Source organism: Pleurodeles waltl, chromosome 7 (assembly GCF_031143425.1).
Source record: "Pleurodeles waltl isolate 20211129_DDA chromosome 7, aPleWal1.hap1.20221129, whole genome shotgun sequence".
In the NCBI taxonomy this organism is placed as follows: domain Eukaryota; kingdom Metazoa; phylum Chordata; class Amphibia; order Caudata; family Salamandridae; genus Pleurodeles; species Pleurodeles waltl.
Genome location: NC_090446.1, coordinates 560,013,208 through 560,029,545, shown reverse-complemented (window position 1 = coordinate 560,029,545; position 16,338 = coordinate 560,013,208). Strand labels below are relative to the sequence as shown.

Genomic DNA, 16,338 nt, shown 5'->3' with positions numbered 1-16,338 from the left:
GCTAGATAAAGACAAAACTACAATATATTAGATAACTGTGCCTTTAGAGGCTGGATATTTTGGGCGGAACACCAGACAACAACCCTCTCCCAATGTGCTATTGTCTTATATTAATTGTTATAGTGAGGGATGTCTGGCTACTGAGATGACATCTACTACTTCAGGAGGAAGTTCAAACGGCATCAACTGTCGCTGACAGTGATTTCCATGCATGTAGGTGTAAGCTGTACGGGCTCAGTTGCAGGACCTAGCTATTCTGTTATGACGGAAAGTTGTCCCTAAGGGGCAGCAGGATTAGAGGTGAAATGCTCAAAGTCAAACGTTCTAGGTACCACAATTTCCATACCCAGTTAAGAGCCTGATCTTTTTCAGGACTCTGGGCAGGAGAGGGAGGTGTGGAAAAGCACACAGGAGTCTCGATTCCCAAACAAATGGAAGGCGTCTGCTACTGAGAACCGCCTTGGGAACTCCAACCCACAAATGTTTGGACACTGCGTGTTCTCTGTGGTACGAATAGATTGTGCCCTGTGCCACCTCCGAGGGTAAATGACATTTGTGATTTGCTAGGCAGCAGCAGCTGGGTTTTTCTGCCCTGGTGTTTAAAGATCCTGCCAAGTGATGAGTAGTCAGGGAGATACCCCGATGGTTTAGCCACTTTCAGAGGTGCAGAGCATCCTGGCACAGGAGCTGCAACCTCACTCTGCCCTGTTTGTTGCAGTACCACGTGATGCTCGTATTGTCTGCAAGAACCTGCACTCATTCCCCCTTTATGGTTGGGAGGAACACCTGAGTGCCAAACTAATTGCTCACAACTCTAACAAGTTGATGTGGAGTAGAGATTCCCCTGGAGGACACAATACTCTGATCTCCACCTCTCTCAGGTGACTCCACCAACCCAGCACCAATGCATCCATCACAGCTGTTAGCTCTCGGTAGACTACAGAGAGGGATCTGCCACTGGTCCTATTGCGGTTGATCAGCCACCACTGGAGATACAATGCAGTGTCCTTTAACAACTGGATGAAGTGGGACAGGTTTACTTGATGCTGGGCCTTCAGAGACTTCAAATTCCACTACAGAGCGCACATAGGCCAACTGGTGTTGTTCACAAAAAGGATGCATGAGGTCAAGAGGTCCAGAAATCACAAACGCTCTCACTGATACACAGGGCAATGATTGAAACATCTGGATCATAGCCCAAAAGTCCTAGGCCTCTGATACAGGTGATCCGATGTGAAGGAGTAAGGTGCGACTTTGGCATGTCAATAGAAAGAAAAACATTTTGTTTAACAGATTGGCCATTGCCTAGAGATGTTTGATGACTGTTTGAGGCCTGCCTCCCTTCAGTAGCCAGTCATCTAGGTTTGGGAAGACTGTTATGCTCAACCAACGCAGATCAGCTACGACCACTACCATCACTTTTGTGAACACCCAGTCAGGCCAAAGGGGAGCATGTGGAATTAAAGTGCTCACATTCTGCTTGGAGCGACAGTTAACACCTGTGGGGCTGCAGGACAGGGATGGGAAAATATGCGCACTGCAAGACAAATAACACATTCTAGTTTCCTGGATCCAATCCTGTGGATTTTGACCTTGTCCTTCCAGAGGAAGATATTCAGAGGGCAATCATCTAGGATGGAGCAAAGGCCTCCACCCTTTTTTGGTAACACGAAATAACGTATAGCAGTTGATCTCTGGGGCTGGAACCCTCTCTATTGCTGCCTTGGCCACAAAAGCTTGTACTTCTTTGCAAAGTATGGACAAGTGTACTCTGGGAGGCGCTGCGGTGTGGGTGGTTTGTCCAGGGGATGGGACAGAAAAGGTAGGGAGTAGCCCTGCTTTGCGATCTATAGCACCCATTGCCTGATGTGATGCTCCCCCACTCATGGAGGTGACCTCCTACCAGGTGAATGTGTGCTGCCATGGATAAATTAAAGTGGTTTGCAGCTAAGGCTGCGGGGGGGTGGTTCTAGACTGGGAAGAGCATTGCTCCTATGGGCCTGAATGTTATCACCGGCTACCCAGCCTCACTCCCTAAAGGGCTGGGAGCGCCTGTTGCTTCCGAGACCCATATTGGTGCACCCTCTGTAGATATCCTCTGCCGAAGCCTCGAAAGTGGTAGTGTTGTTAGCAGAACTGCAGAGCTAGAACCTGAGAGCAAGCAGTGTCTTTGCTCTCCTTAAATTTCTTGAGGGCCAAGTCAGCCTTTGCACCAAAACGTTCCAAGCCATCCAACGGCATGTCCATGAGAGACTGCAGAATGTTCTAACAGAAGCCCGCGGAGTGAATCCAGGCATGGCATCTAAACACCACACTGGTCCTGACTGGCCTATCCACGCAGTCAGCTGTGTCCAGGCTTGATCAGACTGCATAATTAATAGCATCTTAGCCATCGTAGATCAGACATTGTAGGGTATCCTTGACATCCTCGGAGAGAGCTGACAACAAATCCGCCACCCCGTCCCTTAAGTGTGCAAAAACTGTCCCAGAAGGCAAGAGGTGTTGCCAGATCGCAGCGCACGATTAATACAGAAACAATTGTGCTTTGCGCAATTTTCTATCCATTTCAATTTCCTGTCAGATAGAGTGGTAGGAAAAAGAGTTGGGGCTCAGGTGGATAAATGATGCCTGGTCCACCAAGCTCTCTGGGCTAGGTTGCTGTAAGACAAACTGTCAGGTTTCCCTGGAGCAGATCTGTGCCGTCTTGGCACTTGCTTGCTGACTGGCACGCAAGATCCTGGTTTAACTTAGGTGCCCACAAGAATATCTGTTAGGGCCTCATTAAAGGTTAATTAAGGTTCTTGGCTTGATAAAGAGCATTGCTGTCATCATCTTCATCTGGATCATAGTCCTAGAATTCTGGGCTGGAATAACGAAGGGGTTTGGCTTCAGAATTGGATAGAAGGATTAGAGAAAGCATTGGTGATGTCAGAACCGGCATCACAGTTTGTGCCTGTGATGTCTGTCTCGGCGTCGAGAGCAGCATCAAACGTTGTGTCTAAATGGGAGCCAGTGGCACTGTGCTGAAAGATTGGGCCAACCTCTGGTGTGGGGTGGAGGGGTGAGGAGGGGTGGGGGAGAGGGGGAAGGGGGTTAGTGGTACAGTCGGCATCAGGGACGGACTTACCGACAGGCTTTCATCTTAAACCAGTGGGACACGAAGGTACTGCAGTGTGATTCAGTGGCATGCCAAAAATGGAGGCTGCGGGCTCTTTGGGGAGTCGAGTTTTATCCACCATAACTGTCCATTGAGGGGAGGATTAGTGGCAGCAGTACGGGAGCATGCTCCGTGTAGCGAGTCCAAGGCCTGGAGGTAGAGGTACCTGAGGCTTTGCATGACTTCAAACGGTGCAAGTGGCGGGATGTCAATGAACAATGTGTGGATTTCTTGTGCCTAGTGTGACAGCGGCCTCGAGATCCATCCTGGAAGTGAGACAGTATCCACGCCTTTGACCAGGACAGCATTTTGTACTTAGTTTGGAGTTTGGAAATGGCAATCTAAGTCATTCGGTCCTAAATTGTTTTCTGGTTTATTCAAGGGCATAGATTGGTAAGTAAGATTTGGGGTGTGGAGCTTCAGATTTCCAACAATCACACCGACATGTAATGTACAAACACATTATATGGGGCAGGGTGCATGAGGGGGCAGTGAAATGGGAAAGGAATGCAGATTGGTAGGGGTACTAAATGAGAGAAAACATAGTATTTTGTGACCTCACCAAATATTTTGAAGACTTTCAGAATAGGGAACGGGAGGAAGTGTGTTTGTTTTGTATGTCTGCATGTAAAAATACTTGGTGGAATCAGACAGACACTCCACGATACCCCACTGAAAGCCCCTGAACCCAAATATTTACCAGGAAATAAATTTATTAGGGGAGTGTAACACCCCAAACAACCCCCATGAACCTACACCGCTGGGTTCATCTTAGAACTGCACAAACATAACTTTGTGTCATGATCAGGGATGAGACACCATAGCCAGACCTTGTGGATGTCTGTCACCAACAATTGTCGATGTCAGTCATGGCACGGCGTGTAATTTCTCGTTTTGGGCCCATACCTGCACACTGTAGACAATTTAGAATGAGTAACAATAGTTTTCCTGAGGGACAGTCCTGCTAGCTCTGAATCCACGCTGTAAAGTGTGGAAAGAAAGAAACAGACATCAGCCGTCGGAAGTAATGCTCTTATAGAGGCCCGACATCACATCTGGAAACAATAGACTCAGCCCAGAGCCACACAATGCCATCTAGTGATGCATGAGGGAATTGCTATTATACCAGATCTAGTCTGGAGCCTAGAGAAATTCAGAAGGTGAGGAATCTGCAGTTAGTGGTCTCTATCAGAAGGCCAATGACCGCACATTTAGCCAATTCCCATGGGGTGGGGTCATAAAGGCCCGGATGGGATGTAGCGTTCTCTGAACAGAGGGAAAGACTGCCAGAGGGAAAGACTTTTCAACCCATAGAGTCCATTCTTTTTGTCTCTCTATACAGGAGGGAAGCTGTAGGAAAGACACTTCAGCTATGAGGAAGAAGCTTGGACCTCTAAAGTTCCTGGAGAAGGGATTGAGAACAACACTTTGGGTCATACAGGGCAGGTGTATGTCACCTTGCAATTTGTGGACTGCTGGGCTTGAAAATGTTTTCACAGACAGGTGTCTCATTAAAGGGATGCAAGCACTCCCTAACTGTGAAAGATAGCTGCAAGATAACTGTGAAAATATCAGATTTTGTCTTCACGTGGGTGCGTCGTGAGTGTGTGTTCAGAGTATCACCACAGTGCCTGAAAATACAACAAAGGCCTTAAGGGTAAGGTATACCCTCTTTAGGATTTCTTATAAATCAGGATATAAGCTAGCATCAATATTGTAGGAAGGGAGGAGGTTGACAGCCCCTCTGTCACTGTCTTCTGTGTAGCTAAAATCCTTATCAGGCACAGCAAGGGCTTTGGAGATAGATCTAAACAGGGCAAACTTATGGATCCTGAGATGGTGCTCTGCCAGGGGTACACCATTAAAACAAGCTTTGACCTTTTTGTTTGGTACTGTGATTATTTGAACAAACTCCAAGGGCTTGAAAGGAGGCACAGATGATGGCTCTGAAGATAATGCTAGTATTGTGGGCTGTACTGATTGAAGGGAACATGGCACCTTAGCAAGCACCAGTTTATATTTTTTTCTAGATGCTGGACTTAGAGACACTGGCAGTATGGAGTCAGGAGGCATCAGTGTCAGAGCGACTAAGTTGCCAAACCTGCAATAGAGCTCACACCTTCATCATTTTTAATGTTATAATTTCCATTGTCGATGAGTGTGTAGTCCGAGTATGGCGCTAAGTTTCCATAATGGTTCTGGAAGACAGTTTCCTTGAGGAAGATGAATGGTTCTCCTTTCCATGGGACTTGTGTTTTTGTGGGAAGTTTGTTTGGGAAATTGTTTCCTGTCAGATGACTTACCTGAAAGTGAAGGTGATTGCCTTGGCTTATCCCTGCAGGCATAAGCCACAAATATCTTGGTTCCCACTCACTGATGACCTTCAGCTGGATAAGAGAACAGTAGTTGCAGATTGCTAGGTTGCAGTCTGACACCAGACACCACATGCAGATGTAATGTGGATCCGATAAAGGCAGTTTTTGTGGTATCTGATTCAGGGTTTCTATTCTGAAATCCTTGGTGGAGACATTTCACTTATATTGTGTTGAAAAGATCATGATTTTTTTCAGTAATCACCAAGATAACTTCAGACCCATGCTGATGATTTGCAGAAAAACAGGAACTGATGGCACGCACCAGTCAGCTCCTTATACCATGCGATGTTGCCACATCCTGGGTGGGACAAAGCAGCGGTTGAGGCTGTACTTGCTATCCTGTGGCGCTAGAAAGTCATTACCTGGGAATAGTATCCAGATCTTGTCTGGCTTTTGGACCATATTCATGAAGAGAGGAATCAGCAGAAAGACTTTTGTGGTAGGACAGAATGTTTTTTTCTGCATAGGTAGAATAAAGCTTGGAAAGTAATTTAGCTGAAGTGAGACCACAAGCTCATGGTGAACTGAGATTTCAGAGAGGCTGTTTCCCCTTGGCTCGAACTGCCAGCTATTAGTGATGCATGTAAGGTCCCTAATCTTGGCTCTTCATCTTAGCAACTGGGGGCCCTAGATGGCTGAGGCAGTGCCCTTTAACTGCAAGTGCACAGGTGAATACACAGACAGGAGACCAATAGAACTGCAAAAGAACTATAGCTTGAGGCTGAATTTTTGTCAAATCACTGAACTTGGATATAAAAATGTCAACTGACTTTCTGCAAACAGCTCTGAAAAGGCAAACTTTATAATATCCAACTCTCGCAAAGGTGGCTCGGAATAAAACAGATAAATACTACTGTAGTAGTAAATATTGAGCATTCACAATCTCCCTTTATTGGGAATATGAATTCAACTCACAGCTGTATTGTATTTTCTGAACAGTTCTTCACAAGGAAAGAGAGACACACCTAAAGATCTGAAAATGTACAACTCTGAGTTTTGCATATAGTCTTAACACATCGATTTTCAAATGCCCTGTGTTTTCCAGGTCACTGCTGGGAATCAAACTCACATACACAGTAGTCAAGAACTTGTCAACTTGAAGAGGGCCTGGAGTATCAGTAATACATTGTTTTGTTTTTTTCACAAATCAAGAGGTAGTGACTGATTAGTAGAAATTTACCAGTAGGGAATCTGTGGAATTTCCAACCATCCTTACCTAAGACTCTGCTCTGCCATTGCACTTGCTCTATATCTTCTGCAGACTACAATGGCTTGCTTTCAATTCAGTACTTTCTACAAGCACAGATTCCACAAACACACACATGCAATACACAAACCAACACTGAAAGTACACAAACATACACAGGCACATATACCCACCACCCCTACTTCATTAATGATGCCCCAGCGAGGTGAAAGGCCAAAGAAGCAGAAGGTAACTGACCATGAGAGGGCGCCATAGCTTCACTGTTCCATCAACGCTAGCAGTGGCCACCATCAAGTCCCCTCTATCATGAGTCACTGGAAAAAAAAAATAACTTACTGCAGGATCCCTGAGAAACCAACAATTAATCAAGTCATGTTCGCTTACAAATGTTTGCCAAAGACAAAACACTGATTAGCTTACAGTGAGCCAGACAGGCAAAACTTATCATAGGCATAGCAAAGTGAATAAGACTAAGAACATGAGAAGAATGGAAAGAGAGTGAGGGTGAGAAAGAAGCTCACTCTTAAAAACCCATGGGGTAATGTGTGTATTTATGATCACTTTGTTCAGCACACTGAAGGGAAGTGACATTGTTTTAGCCATCCAAGGAACGGATCTTGAACCCATTCTCACTAGGAGATTGGTAGCAGTATCACTGGGACTGACCTTAAATCAAGCTATGGAAGCAACCCTTATCATCCCCTACAGTGCAGAGTCATGTATCCCAAAAGGAACGATCTGTACGTGCTCCCCCATAGAAGGGCCCTGTATCAGTTCTGTCTGTGAAGGGCCCTCTATGATGTCCCATAAGAAAGGGCCTTGTATTAGTTCCCAGACAGAAGAGCTCTTGATCTTCTTCCAATATGAAGTGTTGCGCATGGGTTCTCTTAAGTAACAACCTTCAAGTTGTGGAGGGCATCTATCTTCGGTACACGCATTAGTGGAGTCTCTCAAAACGGATGCTTACTCAATAAAGCCGAAGGTCCTATTCTTCATCCTATTCACACTAAGGAACTATGGGCCAGATGTAGCAATTTCAGAATTTGCGATTCGGAAAATGCGAGCCGGGGCGACTCGCAATTTCCGAATCGCAAATTCTGATGCAGGACGGTGTCTCAGACAACGTCTGCGAATCGCTATGGGGTCGCAAAGACCCAACTCATTAATACTAATGAGGTGGGTCGCATTTTGCGACCCCATAGCGAGTCCCTGCACTCACAGGGATGGTGGCCTGCTGAAGACAGCAGACCTCCATGTCTGTGACTGCTTTTTAAATAAAGCAGTTTTTTTTGTTGTAATGCAGCCCGTTTTCCTTAAAGGAAACGAGTTGCATTACAAAAAAAATTACGAAACCATTTGGTTTCGTTTTTTCAGAGTAGGCAGTGGTCCATCGGACCACTGCCTGCTCTGAAAAAACATTTTTGGCAACATTCACAAAGGGGGAGGGGTCCCTTTTGCGAATGGGTTACCACCAGTGTGACACTGGTGGTAACTGCGAATTGCTTTGCGACCGCATTCGCGGTCACAAAGCAATTTAGCATCGCGATGCGAGTCGCAAATAGGAAGGGGACACCCCTTCCTATTTGCGAGTCGCATTCACATTTTGCGAGTCGGTACCGACTCGCAAAATGTGAATGAGCATCGCGATGAGCATTTTGCATTGCGCAAACAGCGATTTTCGCAGTTTGCACCATGCAAAATGCTTCCTACATCTGGCCCTATATTCTGTTCTCTACTCTAATGGTGCAACAAATGGCATGTCATCTAGCAAGATGTGATGCTCCTCAGAAACAGCAGCGAGAGGAATTTCACTCAGACACCCATCGCCAGTTATATCTCCTCCCCCCTACAGAATCTGAACAAACAGGAGCAAGTAGTACTTTTTAGGAGAGGTACTCTGTTGACGTGAGTGGAAATAGAATGGGTGTGACATGGCTAAGTGTGGACTTAGCATCTTCATTATGCGTCACTTATAGAGAAACAAAATGTTCTTTATAATGTGCGGATGTTGAGAATTTTGCTTGTGGGAAATAAGCCAATGGGCTGACTCTTCTGAAAGTAGCTTGAGGACTTGATAACATTCAAGCCACTTCAATCAACTGTATAACTGACTTAATATAATCAGTGAAATTGCTTCTAAATGTTCATAATCGCATATATAGAAATACTTTGTGGCACTATATAATGAAGCTATGCTTTTCTTAAAAACACCGTACTCTGTCAAAATGGTGGTGTCTAGGGCTTTCAGAGCAGATTCAGAGTGAGTGCAAAGGGAAACAGTGGGCTCAAAATCGCACGCACTGACCTCTTTAAGAGTACTTACCTGGAACAGCTGTGCTGCTGTGATCTCTGAACACAGTACACTGATTTATCTGGCTGTTGTGAGCTGAGATGCTGGTGAGCTCCACACCCTTGAGGTTCCACACCTTCAGAATGCCATCACGGCTAACAGACACCAAATGTTCATCCTGATGAAATAACAGAATGAAATAAAAGCACCTTTCAACACATATCCAAAATCCCAAAAGACCAGTATCCTAGTATCACCAAACTATGCTGTGATTCAGCTGTATTTTCTAACTAGCCCTAAGGTCACCGTACTGCATTTCTCTGGCCAGCATTCTATTTTCGGTTCTACTTTTATACACTCAAGAACACTCAGCAATGGACTTTAATATTTGGCTGGGTGGCCCAATATTTTCACAGCCCCACCCCAATACTTGCTGTACTGTTCCAGTCTACAAATATATCTTCTACAATAATTCACCAGAACAATTACATACACCACTCTGCTTTCTGAAGACTTACTTTCCGAAATTAGAGCCTAACACAAACTGGCCATGTCTGTGTCAGAGAAAAACCAAAATGATTTGATTTTGCAGAATGGCAGAGCTCAGAAAGGGGAGCATTATCACTGCCACCACTTCACACAAAGGAGAAAGTAGGGTTATACAGAACAGACCAGCTCAGACAGGAGTGGTTCACATACGTGCCCCCATTGTCATTCTCAACCTAGCTAAGTGGTTCGACTCTTCTCAGCTTTCATTGTCTTTGGACAATGGATTCTATTAGACAAGAATGGTAAGGCTGTGCTCCCCAAACACTCGTTATCAATATTTACCCCACCTAGGATTCAAAACTGTCTTACCATTGCAAGAACAGTGCTCACTGCACTTTGGTGTCCCAGGAAGTCACACAAGAGCTGTCCAGATCTGGGGTCCCACAAGCACAAAGTGCAATCATTGGAGCACGAGAGCTGTGTAAAAGAGAAAGGCTGGTGAGCAGGAGAGGTGCACACAGCAAACCAGCAACTACATATGGGACACATTTGTAACATAAAAAGGCACAAACCACGTATTGCAAACATACCTCACACTCCATAAAGAACACCACATACATCACATGACACACGAATACACACTTTTAAAGCACACCTCACACACCACAAACGGAACACCACATACACTACAATAACATAGCGCTAACCAGATAGTGCAAACTACACCACACAGTTAAACCTACACTCGTAAAACGAACCCACTTAGCTTGTAGAAAACATCCATGCACAACATACAGCACCCCCACATTCCACACCCACTCAACCTATACAGCATGCCCCAAGCACCACATGTAGCCCACCGACACACAACGATCTACAAACATAAGTTAAAATGATTGGACTTGGTGAGCTGCAAACTACCGGAGAGCTCCTAAGCAGTGAAGCTGCTTAAGGCATACCAAACATTCATACAAAACAAATAAAGAGCACTTCCACAACATATATGTTATGCCAGCAAATTAGCAAGTAGGGCACACATATGTACAAAAAAACATAATCAGACCCACTGGCAGAAGGGTTGCCAGATAACTCCATGTTGGGGGGATACACAGTTTCCATTTCTCTGCAATCATGTGACAATTTATTACTTTCCGGAAACTGTAGTTTTGGTTCATGTCAAATTAAAGCAACAACGACAAAGCAATGATTTGAGAAAAAGATCATGTTTGAAAATATTGTCTTGCACTGACAAGTGACCCTGGAACCCTACACACCTTACATATCCTAAACAACACACACAGTGATACAGACTAACACACCCACACATAGACGCTTCTTCAATCATTCAATGTAGAAATATGCAAACAGATTGTAAAATTCTGTACTAACGCATGGGCACACACAAAATAGATTACAGGATGTTGAAGAAAGGAAATTCAGTAGAAGAACACATATAGAAAGCAAGTAAAACACCGCCATTTAGAAAAAAATAATATTTTATCAAAAATAAGATGTTATGTCCGGTATCTGCATGGCACAGAAAAAATAAGGAAACTGTTAATTTACCACAAATAAATAGACTATCAAAGGTGGAGCGTAATTCAAGCAGTGGAAACTCAAATATAATCCTACTTTCACTGTTACAGCACATCTCTTTCACTTGAGTTATATGCCACAATAAAGTGCTTCTTAACGTATATGCCTTTTGTTTATCCCTGGTTTTGATGCTGCACTGGAAAGCCTTCTCGTTTCCATAAAACATATTGGGTACATTTGACAGAATGCCTCACAATGAACTTAAAGTAACTAACTGACCTCCCGGCTCTCACCAACAGTGACGTTTTTAGACTTTATTCTGGGCTCCTCAATTTTCCTCTACTAGTTTCGATCCCATTCTCTCAAAAAATCAAACATCTCGTATTGACAAATCACAGTAAAAGAACTGCCCAAGCTCTGGCTATTTCTTGTTGGGACTTTGGCATTGGCTTCCTTGCTGCAGTGCCACGAGCATTGCTCACTGTTCAACCCACTCAAGGATGTATGTATCTGTTTGGGTAGGCAGACTCTTATGTTCAACCAGAAAGTTCAAACACATTATCCGAACCCAAAAAATGACCTTCATAACGCCCTAAGTGTAGGAAAGTACCATCTTGCCTGGCATGTTACCCCCATTTTCCCTGTATGTATGTTTGTTTTTGCCCTTGTGTCACTGGGATCCTGCTAGGCAGGACCCCAGTGCTTATAATGTATGCCCTGTATGTGTTCCCTGTGTGGTACCTAACTGTATCACTGAGGCTCTGCTAACTAGAACCTCAGTGTTTATGCTCTCTCTGCTTTGTAAAATTGTCACTGCAGGCTAGTGACTAATTTTACCAATTTTCATTGGCACACTGGTAGACCCATATAATTCCCTTGTATATGGTACCTAGGTACCCAGAGTATTGGGGTTCCAGGAGATCCCTATGGGCTGCAGCATTTCTTTTGTCACCCATAAGGAGCTCAGACAATTCTTACACAGGACTGCCACTGCAGCCTGAGTGAAATAACGTCCACGTTATTTCACAGCCATTTTCACTGCACATAAGTAACTTATAAGTCACCTATATGTCTAACCCTCACTTGATGAAGGTTAGGTGCCAAGTTACTTAGTGTGTGAGCACCCTGGCACTAGCCAAGGTGCCCCCACATCGTCCGATGTAAGGCCAAAAGGTAGGATGGCAAACAGCAAATGATCTGATCCCGCTAGAAAATGGAAACATTTCCTGTAGCACCTCAGAACTGTCACAGGAAAGTATATGTCCAGCAAGTCCAGGGACACCACATAACGCCTGTAGTTCAAGGTCATCAGAATCTTAAATCAGTCCTTCTTGAGAAATGAGTTGAGCAACCTGGGGACTAGGAAATACCTTATGTAACAAACCATTCCCCACTCTGATACCAATCTAGATTGCCCTCTTGAAAGCCACTTCAGAGCCTCCTGTACGCAGTTGTCCAGTCAAGAGTGAACTAAAGAGGTTTGGAAGTGGTGCCTGGAATAGAGGATAAGGAAGATTGATATTGCTGTCACTGTACCTGTCCTTTGGCACCATCACCGCCCACTGAGCTACAAAAGTTCTGCGTAGGCGGGCAATGGGCTGGAAAGGTTGTTGATGGTGCAAAGCGTGGTCACTACAATAACTTCTGAATTCCCTGTACTGCTGATAGAATGGCCAGGCCATGTATTACAATCTTCAGTTGCGAACCACTGCTCTGCTATTTTCTACATGTTCCATGGCTGCCTCAGCTTTCTTGCCAAAAAGTCTGGCCTCAATAATAGGCATATCTTTCAAAGATGCCTGTTCGCCTTTGGAATGTCCGCTGATAGTGCACCTAGGCATGACATCTATATGTGACACGGGTACCCATGGCACAAGCTATTGACTTAGGATATCCAGCCCTGATCAAATAATTTGCTTACCTGCATCTGTATGGACAAAAATATGCAATTCCTTAGATAGTGTGAGCAAACCTCATATGTCATGTCACAGAATTTATGGCTGTAGGGTCCAAAAGGTCAGATGTCAATTCAAATTGCTGAGGTTTCTCCACCCCATGTGTTGAAGTTTGAAGCACTTGAACACCAAATGAGCATTCCCCCAACCCCATCTTTGGGATTCTGCAGGTAGCCAGGGTTTGAAGGGAACTGGGTATATAGCAAAATATAGCAAACTTTTTTTCTGGTAGAAAAATTAGAACAAGTGTTGTGCAAGAAAGCAAGAAGGCATTTGTTTTCGCCCTAAAAATGGCAACAACAAAAGTTTTGTTGTGCTACAATCACCATCTTCCCAGCTTTGGGTCCCGGCAGAGTGGTAAAAGAAAGCCATTTATACCAAAGATATTGCAGTTTTCTAACTTGTAGCCCATTTTTCAGGTTTCAAACTACTTGCAGTTTGTGGTGGGCACAGGTGTAAAACCAATGGGTGAACCCTGAAAGCTCTACATTTCTGAATACTAGACAACATTCTGAAATGAGGGATGGGTCATTTGTGTAGCTTACTCGTGTTCTTCTAAAAGAAACTAATCTTCAAAACTATACAAATAATGAATCTAAGTAGAAAAAAGAGTAATTGGTGACAGCGCAATTTTTTGCCCCACTGGCCATTAACAAAAGTAACATATTGTTACTACCATATGACCCTTCCAGTGAAAGATATATGTAGTGTTTGCTGAATGTCTCAAAGAAAAAGATACTTACCTTCAGTAACATTCTTTCTGCAGGATACTCTATTTACCTGCAGATTCCTCATCTTTTGAATAGCCCATTAGCTAGACTTGATTTAGAAAAATGTCCATAGATTTTCCACTTAATAGGTGGTGATGACTCCACATGTACACCAGAAAGGTGTCATCATGATGCCACAAGAGCAATAAACTGCTCACTCCAGCATGCCACCATCAGTTTTCTATCCATTTTTTCCATGCCAATGAGGTGAAAGGACAAGGATGACAGCCTGTGAGTAGAGCTTCAGTGCGACAACATTCTTGAAACCTTTTAATATAGCAAGTGACCATCATTCTAGAGAGCTTTACAATTATAACATGTAACCACATTTTAAGACGGGAGGGGAGTGGGAAACAGTGACGAATCTACAGGTACAGCATCCCCCACAAATAATGTAAACAAAATTGTCAAACAGAACCGCAATCAACCTTGGGGCTTGAATTAACCGTGAGAGAAGAAATTAGACAAGAAACTCTTGAAGGACAGAGCATGGAAATAGCTGCCCTACAGCACTTCTGAATCCAAGCTGTAATGCTTACCAAAAGAATAGTGAGACGCCCATGTTGCTACTTTGCAGATGTCAGCCACAAGGACTGCACTAGCCAAAGGTGAGTTGGAAGACTTGACTCTGGTAGAATGCGTCCTTATGCCTTCTGAGGTTCTTTCCGAGCCAAAGCATAACACAAATTAATGCACAGAATGATCCACCTTGGTAAGGTCCTCTTTTGGACAGCTTTGCCCTTCTTGTTGCCTGTGTACTATGCAAAGAGCAGGTTGACAGTTTGTAAATCCATGGGACAGTGGCTATAAACAGTGACCCACCTTCTTTTGGTCCAGCCTGTGCTTTCCGTTCCTCCTTCTTGGAGGGATGCAGAAGTGATTGAAAGAAGGAAGAATAATCAACTGACGCAGATGGAAAGGCGTTACAACCTCGAGAAAGACAATTGCTTTGGTTTGAAATAAAGGGCCAGATGTATCAAGCGTTTTGCATTCGCAAATGGTGCTAATGTCCGCTTGCGAATGCAAAAATGCGTCTTACGAAGTATGAAAGGCATTTGCAGTGCGAAAATAAGAAATCGCAAAAATATCGATTTTTTGCGAATGAGACATGAGTTAGCGTATCGCAAATAGCAATATGATTTACCGAATCGCATTTTGCGAAACGCTAACTGCGAAACAGAAAAGCAAATCCCAGATATCGATCTCCTAAATCGTGCTGCTATTTGCGAGACGCAGATTGCGACACGCAAAAAAGGATTCGCAATGCGATGTAGCAAAAAATTGCAAATTGCAATTATTCGCAGAATGGCCGTTTGCACATGCAATTTAGCACAAACTGAAACCAGGTGGTAACCAGGTGCAACCTATATAAAGAGGCCCAGAATGCCTCAGCCCCTCTTCCACAATGGCTGCACTCTACGTCATGGCGAGGAGAATGAGGATCTTGGCAGGTCTGAGAGAGAGGAGGAGACAGGAGCACATTTTCAGAGTGCGCATAACCCTTTTTGACTAGACTGAGGAGGAAATGTATGAGAAGTACAGGTTAAGCTCAGCCATGATACTTTGCCTGATAGCTGAGCTACAACCCATGCTGCAGCGCACAAAACACAGGACCAATAGCATACCCACCCATGTGCAGGTATTATGCTTCCTGCACCTACTAGCCTCAGGGAGCTATCAAGGGGTCATAGCAGCAGCTGGAGGGGTATCACAGGGTGCCCTCTCTAGATTTTTCAATGCATTTCTCAATGCCATGCTGAGCAGAATACAACTGTGCATAAGATTCCCCAACACCCCACAAGCATTACAACAAACTAAAGTTCATTTTTACCAGATAGCACAGTTCCCACATGTCCTAGGTGCCATTAATGGGACACATGTAGCAATCTGTCCACCATCGGCCAGCGAGTATGTGTATCGCAACCGTAAAAACCATCATTCTATGAACATACAGGTGATATGCAATGCCTCCTACATCATTACCGATCTCGTAGCCAGGTACCCAGGGAGCACACATGACTCCTACATCTTTTGCCCCAACGGGATACACACAAGACTGCTAGCTGAGGAGTTTGGGGAAGGATATCTACTAGGTATTTTGATAGTTCTGAATAATGCATTGATGTAAGCATGACGTCAGACAGCAAATGTACTCATTTTACTCTCTGTGCATTCAGGAGACAGTGCCTACGCAGTGCGCACCTATATGCTAACGCCCTACCTGAGCCCTGCAACTCCAGCAGAGAGAAGGTACAGTGCTGCACATAGGGCTAACCGGAATGTGGTGGAGCGCACTTTTGGGCTGCTGAAAAGCCATTTCAGGTGCATCCATAAAAGTGGAGGTGCACTACAGTACAGCCGAGGCAGCATGCAAATTTGTGGCCACATGTGCTATCTTGCACAACATAGCAACCACCAGGAGCATATCAGTGGAATTCACGGAGACAGACTCAGATGAGGATGATGATCCCTTACCACCCCTTCTACCAGCAGACAGGACCAGTGCAGCAGAGGGCAGGCAAAGACGTGCTGACATCACGCCCAACCATTTTTGATGTA

The 16,338-nt window shown here is 44.5% G+C and overlaps 1 protein-coding gene across 3 annotated transcripts in view; it reads right to left on the bottom strand.

Annotated features, from left to right (window-relative positions):
* TEP1 (telomerase associated protein 1) overlaps positions 1-16,338 on the bottom strand; it is a 1,055,001-nt gene that overhangs the window by 171,826 nt on the left and 866,837 nt on the right. For all 3 annotated transcript variants that reach the window (XM_069244315.1, XM_069244314.1, XM_069244316.1), the window contains 3 exons: positions 9,888-9,995; positions 9,063-9,207; positions 6,977-7,053 (listed from right to left, as the gene is read on the bottom strand). In XM_069244315.1, the coding sequence (XP_069100416.1) occupies positions 6,977-7,053; positions 9,063-9,207; positions 9,888-9,995 (330 nt within the window). The remainder of the gene's footprint in view (positions 1-6,976; positions 7,054-9,062; positions 9,208-9,887; positions 9,996-16,338) is intronic.